The sequence below is a fragment of the Carex rostrata genome, chromosome 11 (genome assembly GCF_964058835.1).
Source record: "Carex rostrata chromosome 11, lpCarRost1.2, whole genome shotgun sequence".
Classification (NCBI taxonomy): Eukaryota; Viridiplantae; Streptophyta; class Magnoliopsida; order Poales; family Cyperaceae; genus Carex; species Carex rostrata.
In genome coordinates, this window is record NC_135928.1 from 1,670,347 (window position 1) to 1,690,363 (window position 20,017).

Consider the following 20,017-nt stretch of genomic DNA (forward strand, 5'->3'; position numbering starts at 1 on the left):
TGATTACAATTTCGATTTTGATTTTGATTTTGATAGATACAGCAATTTCTTAACAACAGAGCCGTCACAAACCAAGTATTTGACCCAAGTCCCCTTTCATTTCTTTGTATATTGGCCAAAATTGAGAAAAAGAAATATGAAATAAACAAAATATGAATGAGAGGCAAAACAGGCCTCAAATTGTGTCCCACTATTCGAAGAATTTAAGCCACTTGAATCGCTAGAAGCAAACACAAAATTCTAAATAAACAAGCCCCAACGCAGGACTAAATTGGTACTGCAAGCAGCACCCAGTTTTGCAAACCTTGGGTAACATGGTGGTGCATTCACGCCATAACTGGTTTAATACTAACATCCAAAGGATGCAGTGACACCAGGCACAACTGTACACTTTGTTATGGAATTGTGAGTAACAAAACCGCTAGCCCATAGAAGCTGTGTTAAACCAGTGAGCAACGAACCGACAAAATGTGAATCCTCTGCAAATTCAAATTTGAATCTGCTTAAACAAAAAATGTGGGTTGTATGCAGATTCAAATTTGTATAGGATTCATCTTATCTAAACAAAATTCAAAGAGTTGACAATTAATTTTGCATATGGTTTCAACCCAAGCTGGGGGCGAAAATTTTCTCCAGCAACAATTAGCAAGCCTCTGCATGAAAATGCAAACAGTTAATATGGTCATGGAATATAAGAGAGAGCAAAAGACATTCTCTAAGAACAGAATAACAACACTAGTTAGCCACAAACAGGAAGCATTGAGAACTACATCAAAGGCTAACACAAGATGGATTACACCAAAGAGCACAACAACAAAAACATTCAGTTCATCTTTGTTTTTCCCCCCTTTTTTTACACTTCAACAAACAGGACCTAATGATATTTCAGATAGTAAAAGAAAGGAGAGAATCATCCAGAGCAGAGCCTTTCAAGAGCTAGATTTTCATCTCCATTAACACTCTTTAATGTGCTTCTGACGAGATCCTCTGGGAAACCCATTTCCGCGAGTCTCTGTATCTGCAAATGAACACAAATTTTACTATTAATGGAAGGGGTTGGGGACTTTTTCTTTACCTATTAAAATCCTCGAGCACTAATATACTTGGGTTCTTCCAGAAAACAAGTATCAATCGATCATAGATTTACAATAATGGCCTGTAGCAACATATAATTTCACCAGTACTGATATAATTTCAGGTACAGTATGGAACAGAAATTGAAAGGCTTTTACTTCGAAAGTTTGTTTATAAACTTTTAGTATACAGATATCTGAACTCTATGACACTTGGCACAAACGAAAATAAGAATTAAATAAGAAGCCCATCTATCAAAATCCAGAATGATACAGAAGAGGATACAGGCAATTAGAGAAGTCAAAAGGAAGTACAAAATAATTTTTACTACATTAGCTGGGACTGGTACAGGCAGGTAGGTACTGGACTCATCGGAGAACTGGAAGTACAAATATTGCACTAAATTATTTACCTTCTCTTCAATTCCAAGAGAGGTTATCTTTGCAAAGGCCTCTGTCCAGTGGCGTGCCGTTGACACAAATTTTGGATAGTCCCTCAAGTACTGCAAAGTTTAATCAAATATATAACCTGAATGAAAAGACCTTGAGATGAAAGATTTGAAGGCTCAATTTTGCACTTTGTTTTCCCACTATAACACTCAAGGCTCAAGCTATATTGTATGGATACAGATACGTGTATTGTATCTGATACGGTATTAATACGATGATTGGCAACTTCTAAAATCATTAGGATGTGTTGTGGTCCTAAACCCATATATATTTTATCATAAAATAAAGCAAGACACATTTTATAAATATTTCAGCATGTAATTTTTTATGTCCACGACATACAGATAAAAAATAAAATGCAAATTACTTTTATTTTCCAGTAGGCATCAATATATAAAATATAGGTGAAAATAAAAAGGAACCCACTAGTTGAGAATCTTGTGACCAGTGCCCGAATCCAAGCACACCTCAGGTCATACATTGACCAGATCCATTGATCAAACCAACTAGTTAAAACACCAGGTGGCGTATCTGATAAACATTGTATATAATTGTACATGTATCCAAATCAGATATTTGTCTGATACAGCCTACAGGTAACTTAAGGTTTTTGGAGCATCAATGCAGCATAGTGATCAAGTAACCCCATGAGGCAAACCCAAATGGAATTTAAATAATGGTCCTTCCTCTTTGGCAAGCAATGGAAGGGGAATGGTTTGCCTGAATTTCCTTGAAAACCTTGGGGGTTTGTTTTGCAGTTTCCCAGAAAGGCAAATATGAGAGAGAGAGAGAGAGAGAGAGACCTGTTGAGCAACAACGGCATCTTGAGGGTCGTCAGGTGCAGGGGCGGACAGAAGGGCCTGCAGAGAAAGAAGTGCTGTCTTAAGAGTCAGAGCTGGGCTCCACTGATCCTTCAAGATATCCAAGCATATTGCGCCGTTCTGACTGCTAATGTTGGGGTGCCTTTTACAAAACAGACAGAGAACACGTCCAGCAAAGTTCAAGAAATGTATCTTACATATGCCCCCACTTTAATCAATTCATATAGCAATCCTTGTAATAATATCAACAGTTCCAGTACTTGGTCTAAAAAGATTGGCGTGAACACTGGGACCTTACAAAATACTCCACCCTAAAACTTCACAATTCGGGTACTAAAGTGCACAATCTCTGCTTAAATCTAGCTTTGCTGGGCATAGATTACTTACCATACTTTCGTTACAAATTGCATTTTGGGAGGCTCAAAAGGATATCCACCTGAAAAAAATAATAATAATAAAATCACTGTTTTGATCACTATTTCTTCTGCTTCCTTTTCCTTTAAACCAATTCAATACAACAACTCTTCCCAAGTAAAATTTTGCAACAATATAATAAACCAAATTATTAATTAGGATCTAGGATGGTCTAAAAGCACAAAATGGTTGATGATATCTTTAATCTGAACATTTTATCCTAAAATACAGCATAAAAACTCAATCAACACAGAATAAGGTACCAGGAAGTACGAATGGTGAAAGAAGACTCCCAACTCATATGAAATTGGCCATTAGAGCGGACAAAACCCTAGTTCTACAAGATCTGGTGTTTCCAGTCCGAACAAACAATTTCCTATTACACATTTACACTAGTTCCATTAGAAAACCAGCTCAGTTACAAAATCCAGCAATATATTTTGCAATTTCGGAAGGAAAAAAAACTTACTGGGAAGGCGGATGTCAATGGTGAAAGTGCCGCCTTCATACGGCGAGGAAACTGGGCCGGAGATCGATCCAGTGAGGTGCGACAGATCGTGGGACCCATCTGGCAGTGATATGCTCACACCAGATATCTGCTTGTCCCGGTTGCACTCAACCAATTCCTTCTGGACTCGAGACAAGTCCAGCATGGCGGGAGGAGATTCGAAATAGCGCACGGATCGGAGAGAAAGAGGCTGAGAATACCGCGGCCTTTAAAAGGAGGTCTAGGGAGGGACAAGGGAGATTTATTGAGTGGAATAAAGGAAAAGAATGTCTTTTACTTGTGCGCTTGAATTGGGTACTCGGGGATTAGAGAAAAAAAAAATTGGGTACTCGGGGATTAGAGAAAGCAGCTATCTCATATTATGCGCGACCTTTTGGGTAATCTCAACCGTTCAAGTGCGTTCTGCACGAATATCAAAGCTAAAATAATACTTGCCCCCTGCGCTACCCCGAATAGGCACCGGACACGTCGGTCACGCAAAATATGAGATATCTCGGAGGATACGCAAACAAGATGTTCAGAGGGAGCCAGAGAGGTGAGTGGGAGAAGGGGTAACTTCACCAACGGTAACTGCACTTTTTGCGCTGTCAGAATGGACGAGTTTGGTTATTCTTCTCTTTCTGAAGTAGGATTATAATCTATATCCTCTGAGGTAACATAATATTTCTGTTTGATCACTCTATCGTAATCCAGACCAAATGTGCGGAGTCGCTTTACTAGTTGTACGGATTATTATTGGACGGTCCAGATCCAAACAGAAATATTATGTTACCTCAGGTGATCTGAATTCGAATTATAAAAAGACAAATTTTGGAATGGGTGCCGCTGTGTTGAAAGCAAAATTTAAATTAATGAGAGCTAAGAGAAACTTTTACCTCTTGATGTCTAATTTACCCCTATTTAATGATATTCTATACATGGTTTGTATTTATAATAGGTAATAGGTAACTATTAAAGAGATCCAAAATAAATGATTTCACATGTTCCCTTTTTTATTTGCTTTAGAAAATTACTATCAACTATCAAGGCAACAAATTGAAACAGGTCACCAAATATATACTCATTAAATAGTTTAAAACTAATAAAATTTATGTTTACAGTTTTATGTTAGTACCAACCATCAATTTCATAAGCACCAAATAATTATACATAATGCTTCTTTACTGTTCTTGAATCTTGATTATAGAGTTTGAAACATAGAAAAAGAAAAAAAAGAAAAAACTTTTTTAAACTAAACAAAACCTACTCCCAAATGCGACTTAGACCTATTTTAAATCGAAAAAAAATTCTATCTGCATTTAGCATGAAGTTTGAATCATAAAATACATTGCATACATCATGATTATCTTTATGTACGCGGCTTCTATAATAAGTTTAGTTTCTCTAATTAAGCATCCAACTATACAAGTCTGCATCCTTTGAGGTAACATAATATTTGAGTTCAGATCCGGACCATTCGATTAGAATTCAGATCAATTATGTCATGTCTATAATGTACATGTCCCAAATTTTGAGTTAACTCATACGATATAAATTTCCAACTGCACTGATACCAAACCCACTGCAAACCAAACTCATGTAAGTTTTGGCTTCCTCTCCTCAACAGCCTTCTCTCGTATATCTTAACTTAGCTAAATGCATTTCAAGATAATACCACATCCTTATCCAATTAGGTTGCAGAAAAAGTTTCACACATGCACGCTTATTCAGTTCAAAGACGGTACATATTTAATTAATTAGGTCAAGTTTTCTTTCTTTACAATATATTGTTGTTATAATGCGACTAAGTGAAGCGTGCCTACATAATATGAGAGTAGAGTAAAATCCCACAATTAATTTATTTTCTCTCTTTCTTTAGATGAATTATATAATTTTAGTAGTTTCATTTCTTACCATTTTTATTAACTATTACGTGAGAGTTATGAAAACCATCTTTTATTAACTATCAATTACACTTAGATTAATGAAAAAGAGTGAAAGGATAGAATGGGTATTTAGACAAAAAAAAATCCAGCCAAGCTCTCATTATTAGAATAGCGTCACCCTTTTGGAATGGAGCCGTATTAAACAAAACTAATGAATCTGTTTTTCTTTAAAAAAAAATATATTTAAATTAAAAATCGAATTAATCGGTCGATTTCTTTTAAATTATACATCTAATTAAAATAACAAAACCCTTTTCTTGAAAGAAAAACGAAGGTAACGGCCACTCGTGAGAATGCCATCTCTTAAGTCATCCGGCATAAATGCTAAATGCTAAACAGCTAAAGAGAGAGGGAAATAAATTAGTTATACATTATTATCTGTTTAGTCATGTCATAAATACAATATGATTGGTCAGGATTTTCATTGGAAGAAAAAAATATCGGATATAAATTACTAATTGAATTTAAATCTATTAACTAATTAGATACTCGATAAAAAAATAATATTTTAACTTATATTTTTCAATACTTTAACTTCTAATTTCTGATTCTCTGACATACAAATCTAATTACTATTCATAATTTAAGAAATTTATTTTAATTTTAACCATAAATTTAACCTGTATTACAAATCAAATATCCAGATAAGGCAAAAAAAATTTCAGGAGAGGGAAAGTTGATCGGAATATCCCGATCTCCACTAAAACTCAAAATCTAAGGAGACAGCTACTTCCCTGACCATGTGAGTCCGCCCCTACACGTCACAACATGTTAGTTACATGATATAATTTATGTATCGTGCGACGTACTTTTTTTTAATAAAAAATAACGTATTACGACATATTATACAAACTAACTTGGTCAAATCACGTCACCTGATCATTTTTCTAACATTGTTTCTTTATTTATTTTTTATTTAGCAATTTTTTCATACCTTTTAACATTTTTTTTCGATAAATTAACATAAACTCCAAAAAAAAAAGTTAATTTCACCAGGTCAGGAGTCACATTTTTCTAAAAATGAGGTGGAGTAATTAATAATATCATGGGTCTCGTAGTAGATTTTTTATTTTTTTTTGGAAATAATCTCGTAGTAGATTTCTCAAGTTCAATCCTCGTATGATGCTTTTTAAATTTTAATAATTATAACTCATCAAACTCCGGATGCTAAAAAATCAAAATTATTCTTACAAAAAATAAAATAAAATAAAAGGAACAGTAAACAAGTCGCATGACCCAATTCAACCTGTTTGTAAATGGATCCGAAATTTAGGGATAAGTCTTTTATCCTGTAACCAAAACAAAACAACGTTGTTAATATTTTTACTCAAATTAAGTAGGAGTTGATATATTAGATCGAGTTAAGAATTAACATTTTCTATTCGTTGGTGATTTCTACATTTTTCTGTTTAAATATCTGATTATAATTAGTCACGCTCAAGGCTCAACCAAACACTATATATGAATCCTCTTAGGTACCTTATTGTATAGAATAACTTTTAACTGAGTTAAAATCATTTCGATATCTATTTAGATTATAAAAAAATTCACTTTAAAAATTGTGCCAGATTATAACGGACGATGCAGATCTCATTCTACTCTTATATATGAAATCATACAAGTGATGGCATTAACGGAGAATACTATTCTAGAATGTAAATACCTTTCTTACCACATGACAGAAAACAAGTTTATTTACCTTTTTTTTAACACAAAAATGATAACTTCCTGAGAGGTCACTAGCAATATTCCTTCAGAATCATTTGATTCATATGAAAATTTACACTGACAACTTTAAAATTCGTGCGAATCAATTACGCATGAATTTTAACGGAAATCAAACGAGGTTTACTGAGTAAGGAGTATGGCAAATTAATAATTAATAAATTCCAGAAATCATTCCACTCTCACTCTTAGTTTATTTATTTCAGTTGGAGATTTTTCTATGTGATTCAACTGGGACTTAATTAAATATCATTGATATTAAGGTAGTCGGATTGTAATTAGTGCATTGTAAACAATAAGTTATTTGATGAATATTTAAATCTGAGTATCAAATTAGTTAATGGGTTTAAATCCGATTCGATATTTTTTTACCCTCCTGACATTAATTATTACATAATAATGTAGTTACTTGCATCTAGTCTCATTTGCAAAGAAAAAATGACATTAATTATTACATAATAATGTAGATTAAGTAAATTGTATTGACATTATTACTTGGTAGAGAAGCAAGCGTTGGTTTGGTATCATAGATTTATCCAATTCCTTTAGTTTTGACAGAGGAGAACGCATGATTTTGACAAAAAAAAGGGCAAATATGTCATTTGTACTTATATTAAAGGTTAATTCAAAATTATAAATGAATAATATAATAAAATAATAAAATAATTTTAATGGTTAGTATAAAATTTAATGATGATTATAAATGAGTAATAAAAAGATAATAATCTCTATTACCTGCATCACTAATCCGTTATTTAACCCATCTATTAGAATAGTAAATCAATTTATTTTAAAATTGTAAATTTTCTAATTTACTTTTTACCATTATTTCTCATTGAGTAGATTAATCTGTTCTGACAGCGACGGGTCTATTACATATTTACATCAGATCAAATTATAAAATTAGATAATGCATGGCATAGGGATCCTATATGTGTGTGATTGCCTCTTATTTCTATTTTCATTAATGCTCTCCGATTGCATTTATTGACACCACTAATTTATTTACTAACACAACACCTTCAAACAAATTAATACTAAATATATGAAATTTTATCCTTTATAATTTTTTTTTAAAAGTCACCCACTCCTCTCTCATACATTATTAGATTTTTCTTTCTTTAAAAGTTAAGTTTATAAAAAAAAATTAATATTCTGTTCGTATTTGTTATTTCTATCTCGTCATATATTTTACATTTTTTATATAAATTTTTTTATACTACTAAAATCTATCAAATAACATGTTGATTTATTTTGTCCAGCTCTACAAGGTTTTGTTGAGAATCTGTCACACCCCGCGGCCACGGGTCGTAACAGTCCCCCACCGTAAGCATACAACGCCGTGTATGCTTACAAGGCTACTCACATTTCAAACCAAACAACAAGCAATTCAAACAAGTTTCTAATATATATATCAGAGTACACAGTCTGGTCAGCATATAATACAACAAAAGTATCTCATCCGGATACCAACCACGAGGCCTACCCTAAATCTATACAACAAAAGATATCTAGGGTCATATACTGGTAAGCTACTAAGGCCTACTACTCTCGTGCCTCTCCGGAATCAGTCGCACCAATACCTGTAAAATAACGGGGAAGGTGGGGGTGAGAATAAATTCTCAGTGCGAATTTCCCACATTTGAATTATTGGACTTGCAATCAAACTCTATATTCAATAATGAAACCCAAACAACAACAATGCAAACAGTTATATAAGAAAACATAAATAACAGAATGCCACTACTCGACAACAGTTAATCAACCTGAAACACAGTTTACGGAATTTCCAAGATGAATCTCAAACACAACATATATTTTGGCTTAACTCGATTCCTAACTCAGTTCAGTAGGGCTTGTAGCAATTACAGATGTTCTTTCGAGCTGAACCTTTATCAAACCCACATCTGTAGGGTTACTGACACCTACAGATGGCCAACCGCTGGACCCTTTATCTGACACCCATCTGCAACCGCTTGGCTTAACAGTTTATTAAGGTCTGGTTCAAATCATGTAAAGAAAATCCACTTTAGAATCGTTTCCAATATTCGTCATATTCAATCGACCGTTCAAATGCATTAACACGTAGGAAAATGCTACCGAGCCATAGACGTTACACAAGTCAACCACGATTTCCAATCACACATCTCATAACATAATCACCCTCCCTCGTCCCAACCGGTACTGGGAATATCGAGGGCCGTTCACCTAAGGCCATTTAGGATCCTGGGAATCCAAGTCAGCATACAGCCCGACTTGGCAAATTCATTGGATCCAAGTGCTTAACTTCGTAAATCCATTCACATACATTCACATATTCAATCCAACGTGGTGACTTTCAATCAAGATCAGATCACAATAGATCAACATAACCTATAACCATACCAGCATGCAAATCATTCAATTCAGATCAATTCGAGTTTAATTTGATTGGGCTATGCAAATGCTCTACACAATTCAATGATGCAATCAATGATATTCAACATGACAAAACGAATACACAGTTTAATTCCTGAAAATAAAGTATCAAACAAGTCCAAGAATCCCGCACCTTAGTATGACGAGCGTACCGCTTAATTTAAGGATCGGACGTCTCGTATTGTCTCGCAAGTTCTTGCTCGACCGAGCCTACACCTATATTATACGTATACTTGGTTTAATTTGGATTCAGTGGTCCATACGTTTACTTAGGGTTTGTACAGTCCTAAATCAATTCTTATGTTTTGGTATCGATTCTTTTCGGTTCTTTCTTTACCAAAATCTCACATAACGGTACACAATTCCATCTAGGCCCTCTAGCCTTATACTATTTCACTTTGGTAACCATCAATCACCGTTTCACTACTTTGGTTCTCGGATCAATTCGATTCACCGTTTGGTTAACCCTAATTTGGTCAAAACCTCAAATCAGCCGTTAAATGTTCTAAAAATTCACGATCAGGAGGCAACCCTACCGATTACAAGTCTAATTGGTCGGGTTACAGAAATCAAATCACGATTATGCCAACTTTCAATTTTGGCACGAAACCCTAGAAATCAGATTTCACAAATCGGAAGAAATCGGGAAAAAGATTGACAAACAAACTAGTAAGAAGTGTAGAGGAACTAGTCCTCGAGCAATTCGAACAAAAATCTCGGGTTTAAAACGAGAATCTGAGAAATCGAGAAAATTCGAGGTTTCGAAAGCAAAAAGGAGAGAAAGAAATACCAAATAGAAGGGTTCGGAGAGATCCTCGGCTGCTTTCTCGGTTCCAGACTCGATTTCTCGCAACAATCGGGAGTCTGAAAGAAATGGAAACTCACGGGCTCTTTTCCTTCTCTCTTGGACGAAAATAACTTAAAAATGGGGAAATGATGGAAGAGAGAGAGAGAGAGAAGCTTTGATTTGAGTTTTAGGGCAAAAATTACCCTGAATGCGGATGCCCCCATCCGCACTGCGGGTGGCTTGATCCGCACTCGATACTTAGAAAGTTTTCAGACCAAATTCAAGAAAAATCCGAGCCTAGTGCGGATGAACCCCACCCGCACTGCGGATGGACCCTTACCCGCACTGCGGATGGACCCTTACCCGCACTGCGGATGGACCCTTACCCGCACTGCGGATGGACCCCATCCGCACTCAGTACTTAGCCGATTTTGGACCAACACAGAATTTCATGAGTGCGGATGGACCCTTACCCGCACTGCGGATGGACCCCATCCGCACTGAGCCTATAAAGTTCCGAAATCTCGAAATTTCGACGCGATTTCAATTCACAATTAACTTACTTATTTAGGGAAACCTTAATTAAGGTTTAAACTTCCATTTTATTAACACAATTAACTTGATTCTTTCTTTTAAATCATTTTAATTTAATTGTAAAAATTTCGTAACGTAACAGAATCACTAAAAATTGTCATGATTACTTATATAAATTGAACATGCATTGATTAAAAAAACTATACTAAATGTGAATTATATTATGAATAATCTTGACAGACCACTTATGATAAAAAATAACTAAAAATAACAGTATATATAACCTAACACTATAATACAAAATTTATATTGATCATTGTTAAAATTAATAAATTATCTGCTCTAAACTTAAGTTGATAAAATATTCATAAAACTTCCTCAATATCATTTTGAAAACAGTCCGTCCAGGTTGACGATTGCTCATTAATTTTCTTCTTTTTTGTTAAGTTGTTGTTGTTATACGCTCTTGTAAGAAATTAATATTCAATGCACAATGAAAAAAGGAGAGGAAAATATATGGTAATAAATGGTCACAACATAATTACATTGTGAAAAGATATGATAGCTGAAAAGACATTAAAAGATAATTAAAATAATCCATACATTCAAATTATTTGAAAATATTGTGTTAATAAAAAAATAGCAGTGTCAATATCATGATCCCTAGCAGGCCTTTCACTTGCTTTGGGTACGTTTGGATGGAAGTTAAAATAGCTAGAATAGTGAAATTTAAGAATAGCAAATGAGAATAGAAAATAAATAGTAATTTTCAGATTAGTATAAAAATAGTGCTATTTGGATTAATAAAAATGTTGTTTGGATTGTAAATTTAGAATAGTGAATAGCTGTAAACTATAAAGAATAGTGTTAACAAGATACTAATTAAGATGAAAGATAAGCAAGTGGGGTCTCAAATGAATTGTCACGACGTGGAGATAACAAAAGTGGTGTCAATTTTATAATTTCGGGGCTGTGTTAACGGAAATCCAAGAATAAAATATTTTTTTCTCTCTCTTCACACTTTCGAATAGTAGTTATTCTAACATTTACAAGAAATAGAAAATAGCATCTATTCTAACTATTTCGAATAGCAAAAATATTGTTTGGATGCACATTGCTATTCCGAATAACTCCTATTCTAAAATAACCCTCTATTCTAGCTATTCTCATTTCATTCAAACATACCAAAATATTTTACAGTTTCAATTTTAATGGTATTATATATGACCCAATAATATGTTACTTTTCATTTTGGTTTGAGGTGTATTTCAGAAAAGCAATATGTACACATCGCAATTGTATTTGATACGTTTATATATGTTTATTTTCTATATCCATACATAAAAATATATTTATTTTGAAAATTCTGACAATACTTTTTTCTCCTTTTAACAAATAATAATACACCTGACAAAAAAAAAAATCCAAATATCTGAATTTCAATTTTGTAAAAATATATGCATAAATAATGTTTGGTTAAACGACCTAGATAAAGATACAAGTCGAGGAATTTTTTTGAGCTCTTTTGTGCGTGGATATGCTAAGTACATGTACCATTTTCCATTTACCATAGTCAGCAGTAAACGTTGTCAAAATAACAGGATATACTTCAATACATATTGTACGAGTATCACACAGCTATCGACAACGGGTTAAGTATTCAATACGCATACAGGCGCGTATACGAAGTTCTGGAATAACATAGCTATCTTGTTTTAATCATTTCAATCTTGCTAAAAAAAGATTATTTGGTGTTTAGTCCCCACTTCAGAAATTAATCATGTTGTTATTAGTTCACGTTACAGGTATATCACGGTACGTATGTTAATTACGTGACGTGATTTGTATTGAGTGATGTGTTACGTGATGTATGATATCACATCACACACTACGTAACCAATTTTTCTAACATCATTTCTTTATTTTAATTTACTTTACAATGTTTTCCTAACTTTTTAGCATCTTTTTTTTTTCTATGAACTTAAAATATGAAAAAATTAATTAAGTACAATCAATCATGTCACATGTAGTCACAATGTGACTATCTTTCACTATTTTAGTTATTTCATGTTACGTAAAAAATATTTTTGGTCACATACTGTGACGTAGCGTGTTAATCGCATCATGTCATGTTTTCCTTCACTACTCCAGAATTGACCAAAATAAAATTATATAGAACTCAAGAAACATATTAATGTTGATTTCCAATTGAATGGAATCACCCAGTTTGTTTTTTAATTGACTTGCTGGTTCGTTTACTTGCAATGAGGGCCTTTTTTTTTTTTTTTTTTTTTTTCTCTCTTTTTCTTAAGGTCCTATAATCAAGTGATTGTCACAGATACTTTAAAAACTATCAGCCATGACATATCCATAAAGCTCTTTAAAAAAAAGAAAAAACACAAACTCCATTAACTCTTTAATCACTAAACATCACAGAGTCTGATATTCTGAATACAAGAACACAAAAGCAATCACATCAATTGTTCAACATAATACCATCATAGACAACAACAACTCAGAAAACCAGTCTTGCTATGTTACCAAACATAGCAAAAACTCAATAACCTAAACGACCTGGATCCGAAGATGCAATGAAAAAGAAAACTAAAAGAAAATACTCGACTGAACCAACTAACAGAAAAAAAAAAAACAAATACACACCCTCTTCATTCTCTGCTGAGCTCTTCAACGGTACGGGTTTTTCGATGACAGAAATAACACACGTTGTTGGATTGCACTGTGTACCTGTAACAAGCCCTGCAACCAACCAATATAGGGTGCGAGAAAAATAACTCACACTCAGGTTCTAGCTTCGGCTTTTGGGGAAAATCACCTGCCAGCTTGATTTTCCCGCCAGTCACAGTATTGGAGCTCTCTCCAATTACATAGCCACAAGGTCCCTTGACATCCATGGCCTCCTGTTTCTGCATATTAATTGATTTTTTTGTGGTTCAATTGGGAGCTCTTCCTAGGATAATTTATTACAAGTACAGTTTGATTTAAATCAGAACATAAAAATGCCCCTATATCGTAATGAATATCCATCATAAAATGACATAAATTTTATATGAAATGTGCAACTCTTTCCCAAGTTAGTGGAAGTGTTAGCAGGTTTAATCTGAGATAACTAGGTAGAACTACTTTGGTTTTGCAATTCACATTTTAATTTTATTCTGTCAAAAGTTTTAAAACTTTATTTTCAATCTGTAAGAAATAATGAGATCAAAGAAGTTAACGATGTGATTCCCTTTTAAAAAGTTGTATATATTGATTTTTCAACCACATAATTGTTTACCAAACGAGCTACAAATTTTATGGTCTTCAAATGAGAATGATAACTACTGACAGAGAATCAAAATGCCATTGGGGAATTTGTATAGCGAGTTACTGTACCAAAACAAAACAAATTCTGACAGACATTGCGAATGAACCTGACAGCACTGACATGCTGGCACTAACTAAAATCAGGAAATAGTGATGAAAAAATGCAAGGACTGTTTGGTTAAAACATAGAAAATGAAACAGTGATAATCCTTGTTTTACATCCATTGCCTCAAAATCAGTAAAAGAAGGATATTCAAAATAGTATACAATAACTAATTAAAAGAAATTGAGGATTACCACAAAAAATTGCCCATGTAGTTTAACCTTCTTGCAAGGCTGAGGCGGTACTTTGGACTCATAGATGTATTTCCTGGAGTAATCATCTTCAATCTTGACCTTTTGCAGAGATGGCATCTTTGAATGTAAGGAATAGATGCAATGGTATAAAATGTAATGGAAAAATTATGAAGAGAGGTGGGCTTTTTAAGGATAATTGAGTCAAAGTAGTCAACAAAAATAAAAATAATCTTCGGTGCATGAATTAAATGATACAAGTGTGCGTTATTGCCAATATATATTGTACATTTAACTCTTTCCGCAAGAGTTCAATTAGCACGATAAGGTCGTTGACTGCAATTAAGATTTGAGATGTGTTTGAATAAATATTTATGAAATAAAATTTATCAAACTTGTATTTTGTAAGAAAATATCTATATTAAGAAAAAAAACTCTCAAACTAGTCCAATATTAGCATGAAAAGAGGTATAGATATAATATTTGGAAATATGATTATGTTGAGTTGACAATATCAACAATAATGAAAAATAATGTTTAAATTCGAAATCTAACATTTCAAGCATGATCTATATAGTACTTATGTAATTCATGTTGAAAATTGGTGCAATTTGGTATATTTGTTTACCATTTTCATCAGATCATTTATTTTTTCAAATGGCCAGGTTTTAACGATCCTATAAAAATAAATATTCATATTTGTGAAACTTCATTGGTAGGCTATTTATATGTCCATGAACAAACCTAAATTTTTTTTAGTGTTATTTTTTTATTTAAGAAATATTGTCAAAATTGTCAAATAAGTTCATTTTCAAGTGATCCCATCCAATTGAACTGAGTCCCACAATAATAGAGAAATTAAGATATGAAAGGGGGAATCAACAGCTACACAACATACACACACACACTAAAAAAACATAAATTGATTTTAGAAGACAACAGAAGTAATTTCAAATTTTACTAATTGCCTTTCCTGCCATTAAATTTTTGTCACTATCACTTTATAGCGCATCTTATTAATTAAATGCTAATAAATGCTAGATAACAGCTTTGGAATTATCGAGCAACGCATGCACTTCGTGAGATGTACTGAAGATATAGTGGTTCGTTTGGAGTTATCTACATAAAAGATTCTTTTGTTTGAAAATCTCTTTATATTTTACTGTAGAAAATTTATGCATTTCTCAGTTAAAAAATGAAAAAAAATAATTATAAGAAATGAGTGTATACCTAATTAAACATTAATTATTATTCACAATAGACTTACATTGCACAAATGGTGTACAACAGAGCGAGAGTTTCACATCCCTGTACCTGATACAGTAATCAAGCAGGCTATAATGCAATGTCATCATCCCGGTTGCAAAATAACTGTGACATGTTCATTGGTATCATTGGTCCATGCATGAAATTTGGTTCTCTACATGAGGATCGTAAATGAGAGCCACTTAGATTAGCCAAGGAGATTGCCTATCAAACCAAAAGAGCTTGCCTATTCATTTCATCTGAGAAAACACAGTATGAACTAAAAAAATTTTATGATATTTTTTTATCCATTTTGAGTTCAAGAGATCTATTTAATTTAACATATATCGGTCAAATTACCTTTCTGGTTTTAAAACAAAGAATTAATCTTCCTTCCAAACAAAATCAATCTGACAAAACATTAGCAGGATATAAAAAATCCTTGGCACAAACCTCCTAAATAGTTACAGGCAAGTCATCCTTGGCTACCAAAGATCAGACTCTTATTACATATCTAATAATGTAAGTTGGTTTGCTTCTATCATGTACTGGCAATGGCATGCACCTATATATAACCAGAGAGAGTGCAGATAGGAGAAATCTAATTTGCTTGTAAAGTAGAAATGAACGAATTCAAATCTGCCTCATGGCAACCTTTTGAAAAAGTTAATTGCTTCTTTCCATTTTTCATTTTTGGCTGTCCAATAGGAATATATTCTGATATGTAACCCTAAGTTAGGTTCTGGTCGAATTGAACACCTAATACTGCCAAATCTGGTATTGAGAAGCAACAAGACAGAGGTATGGAATGGTACCACTTCAATGCTATCAATTTTTTTGAAGTTGATTAAGACTTGAGTAATCCTAATTTATGCCCCCAAATGCAATTTAATTCCAGATAAGATGAATAAAGAAAAAAAAAGTACAGTTTGAGCACCTATTAAAGGAGATCGTAACGAAAGCATTTTAGGAATTGCTTTGCGCAAATTTTGTTCGATTTTGTAGTGATTACTGATTAGGTAGTAATTTGTGAAAGAGGGTAGCCATTAGCCAATGGTGTTTTCATTTGGAGAGAATAAAATTGAGAGTGATGATTCTATACATAGCACATGTTGGACCGTACTCCAGATTAATATCTTCATTTATTAAAATTTAAACAAACGGTCTAACCCTTTTTAACATGATTTTCATACAAATTTTGTAATTAAAAATTTAATTTTTAATTTTTTTTAACCATTTTCTTTAAGATTTATAGAAAATCACTATTTTCAAATAGTCTAGAATCTTTAAATCAGGTTAATATGTTATGTAAAATCATATAACAAAAATATAACAAAATATCCTGAAAATTTCAAAATAATATCCTACAGTTAATTTTTCCAGCAGTTGTTATGACTACTATTGAAAAAAACAGATGCATGGGTATTTCTAGAATTTTTGAAAAATCGAGTGCAACTTTGGACTTTTTTTTTTTTTCTGATATGAATAAAAATTTCAGATGAGGATATGAATAAAAAATTCGGGATGTTCTATTTATTTGAAAAAATAAAAAGGAATTCTAAGAAATATAAAATTTGATCTACAAATATATTTTCATATGTATATTATGTTGAGCGGTCCAGATTGACTATTAAATTTTTTAAAATAAAATCTTAATCATACTACATAATATATATATGCGCTATGCACAGTACTGTACTGTGGGAGACTCATTCAAAAATTTATTCTTGTATGATATCTTGTTAAAAATGTCTAATACCTAGAGTACAATGTTGATGGGCCATAAAATTAATATTGTCCCCTACATTTTTGTCTTAGTGGTGGACGAAGTTACAAGAGATGTACAATAAGAGATTCCTTGGTGTATATTCTTTGCTGATGACGTGGTGCTAATCGACGAGAGTATGATAGGAATTAATAGGCAACTAGAGTTGTGGAGACAAACTTTAGAATCGAAGAGTTTTAGACTTAGTAGGATTAAACCCGAGTATGTGCAAGTTCAACGGTGTCAGGTCAGATGATAGAGATGTCACTTTGGCTGGACAAGTAGTGCCTAAGAAGGACACCTTTCGATATTTGGAGTTGATGTTGCAGAGTGATGGTGAGATTGATGAATATGTTAGCCATAGGATACGAGCGGGGTGGATCAAATGGCAACAGGCATCTGGCATCCTATATGATAGAAAAGTCTCACAAAAGCTCAAAGGCAAGTTCCATAGGATGACAATTAGACCTGCGATTTTGTATGGTGCAGAATGTTGGGCTACGAAAAAACAACACATTCAGAAGATAAGTGTAGCAGAGATGCGTATGTTGCAGTAGAGCTGTGGTCATACAAGATATAACTGCATTAGAAATGATGATATACGTGACAGACTTGGAGTAGCACCGATTGAAGATAAGATCGTCCAACACCGCTTGAGATGGTTTGGACATCTCCAATGGAGGCCTCCTGAAGCACCGGTGCGTATTGGAATTATAAGGTGTATCGAAAAGACAAGGAGAGGCAGAGGTCGGCCACGATTGACATAAGACGAAGCAGTAAAAATGGACTTGAAGGAGTAGAATATATTTAAGGAGTGGGCTTCGGACAGGAGCGTGTGAAAGCTAGCGATCCATATACCAGAACCATGACCTAGTAGTAGTTAGGAATTATTTAGAGGTAGTATCATAGGACTAGTAATTTGAAGTCAAGGATGTAAACTTAGGATTTTGACTCCTAAATTGATAGTTTAGGTAATATATAGTTAGTATTACTATTAGTATTATTACTATTATTATTGATACCAGTATTACTATTAGTATGCCTACTGTTACTGTTACTATTACTACTTACTACTACTTATCTTGATTTTATGATTATGATTGGGTTTTATTTCTAGTCTACTCCAACTTATTTAGGACTAGAAGTTTGGTTGTTGTTATTGTTTGCACACATTAGCTCTTAATTGTTTTTAAATTGGATCAATTCCTTTTTCACCTCAAGAGGAAAACATAACAAATCTATGACATTGATCTAACCTATTCAAGGACTATAATTATATGAAATTTTGTTTTGAAAAATAAATACTAAATGTTCCTATGTATGCGGTTCCAAAAATGGTTAAAATGCTAAAATGCTTTGAGACAAAAATGAATGGACCAATGACAATTTGACAATAGATTTTGGTTCTTGCCATTACAATTAGGGAAAATTTTTTATTTGCCACTCCAAAACTTGAAAATTAGTTATTTGCCACTCTAAAACTTAAAATTAGTTATTTGTCACCCCAAAGTTACTAAATTAAGCTAATTGCCACAAGTATACACTAAATTCAGATTTTTGATTTAAATTATTCTAAAAATTCAACAAATTATAATATTGACCAAAATACCCCTGCTCAAGATTAGATGAAATACTGAATCTAGTCCGTCGGTTTCCAAACTTAAGCAGCCCCCTCTCTTCTCCGCCCGCCTCTTTCCTCCGCACCCCCCTCTCTCCTCCGCACCTCCCTCTCACCTCTGCCCGCCCCATGAACCTGCGGCTGTGGAAAAACAAAACGAATTGCGTTTTCTCATTGGAAGGCGAGCTCCGTTTTTCATCAGATCACAGGTACTCTATGCAGCTATAATTTTCTTGAAGAATTAAAGTAAAACATCAAACGAAAATTTTCTTTTCTTGTCCTGCATATATAATTTGTGAGTCAAATCAACTAATTTTAAGGCGTCAGGGACATATATGTGTATGCTCTTTATCATCAAATTTTCTTTTATTGTCCTGCATATATAAACGTCAGGGACATATATGTGTATGCTATCTCAATAATTTTGATCACTGAACCATAGAGATTGTCAGTCAAATATGTATATTCGAATTATGTATATGTATATGTATATGTTTTGGGTTTTTGTACTTGGGATATCTATTGCCTTGTACTCCCACTGATAAATTCGAATTAAGCAGCAGGGTTAAATGCACTGTCTTATCCTGGGAAGAAAAACAAATTAATATTGTAATTCCTAGACAATAAACTCTAAACTCTAAATTTGAAAAAGAAGAAAGTAGTGGAGCACGTACTAATGAAAACCGAAGTGAAATGTATGTTTAGGGTTCATATAAACTGATTTATTAGTACATTTGTTGTTATTGTGTCAATCACTGTTCAAGTGAATAATAAGTTGGATTTTATTGTGTGCAGGAAGAGAACAAGGAAGACCACCTAAGACCAAGAGTAGGCTGAATAATAAGTTCAAGTGAATAATAAGTTCGACAAAGCTTCATTGAATGTTTGACCAAATTCACATCTTTCCAATCTGATGCATACCACTCAAAATTATTTTTTCTTGGTTTTGTTTAGGACGAATGTTCCATATATACACAATTAATTCTTGTTTATGTGAAAATGGTGTTTTTGTTTCTCTTTGGATTTCATTATCAGTTCTTCTAGTGACAATTCCATGTATGTTCTTGACAAACACGAATAAATGTAGAATTCCGTGTATTTTCTCTTTGGATTTCA

The 20,017-nt window shown here is 33.2% G+C and overlaps 2 protein-coding genes and 1 long non-coding RNA gene across 4 annotated transcripts; 1 reads left to right on the top strand and 2 right to left on the bottom strand.

The window, feature by feature from the left end:
- Positions 1-714: 714 nt before the first annotated feature.
- On the bottom strand, positions 715-3,582 carry UBC27 (ubiquitin-conjugating enzyme 27). The gene is made up of 5 exons (XM_078311164.1): positions 3,228-3,582; positions 2,732-2,780; positions 2,327-2,486; positions 1,487-1,576; positions 715-1,018 (listed from the first exon to the last, which is right to left on the bottom strand). The coding sequence occupies exons 1-5, from the start codon at positions 3,409-3,411 to the stop codon at positions 911-913; spliced, it is 591 nt and encodes a 196-aa protein (XP_078167290.1). The 5' UTR covers positions 3,412-3,582; the 3' UTR covers positions 715-910.
- Positions 3,583-13,064: 9,482 nt separating this feature from the next.
- Positions 13,065-16,558, bottom strand: LOC144562468 (uncharacterized). Of its 2 annotated transcripts, none has more exons than XR_013514090.1 (3): positions 16,456-16,558; positions 14,277-15,743; positions 13,065-13,579 (listed from the first exon to the last, which is right to left on the bottom strand). It is a non-coding gene; the product is annotated as an uncharacterized LOC144562468 (long non-coding RNA). The 2 variants fall into 2 exon arrangements; XR_013514089.1 differs by having other exon boundaries at positions 14,277-15,778.
- A 949-nt stretch (positions 16,559-17,507) lies between these two features.
- Positions 17,508-17,840, top strand: LOC144561913 (uncharacterized). The gene has a single exon (XM_078311017.1). The coding sequence runs from the start codon at positions 17,508-17,510 to the stop codon at positions 17,838-17,840; it is 333 nt and encodes a 110-aa protein (XP_078167143.1).
- Positions 17,841-20,017: the final 2,177 nt, after the last annotated feature.

What these genes read in the sequence shown, in the direction of transcription:
- UBC27 (XM_078311164.1), bottom strand. Translation starts at nt 3,411, where the DNA reads ATGCTGGACTTGTCTCGAGTCCAGAAGGAATTGGTTGAGTGCAACCGG. An exon ending in CAATTTGTAACGAAAGTATG is followed by an intron (nt 2,487 to 2,731) that starts GTAAGTAATCTA and finishes GTTTTGTAAAAG; the next exon opens with GCACCCCAACATTAGCAGTC. An exon ending in CTCTTGGAATTGAAGAGAAG is followed by an intron (nt 1,019 to 1,486) that starts GTAAATAATTTA and finishes GTTCATTTGCAG; the next exon opens with ATACAGAGACTCGCGGAAAT.
- LOC144561913 (XM_078311017.1), top strand. Translation starts at nt 17,508, where the DNA reads ATGTGCAAGTTCAACGGTGTCAGGTCAGATGATAGAGATGTCACTTTG.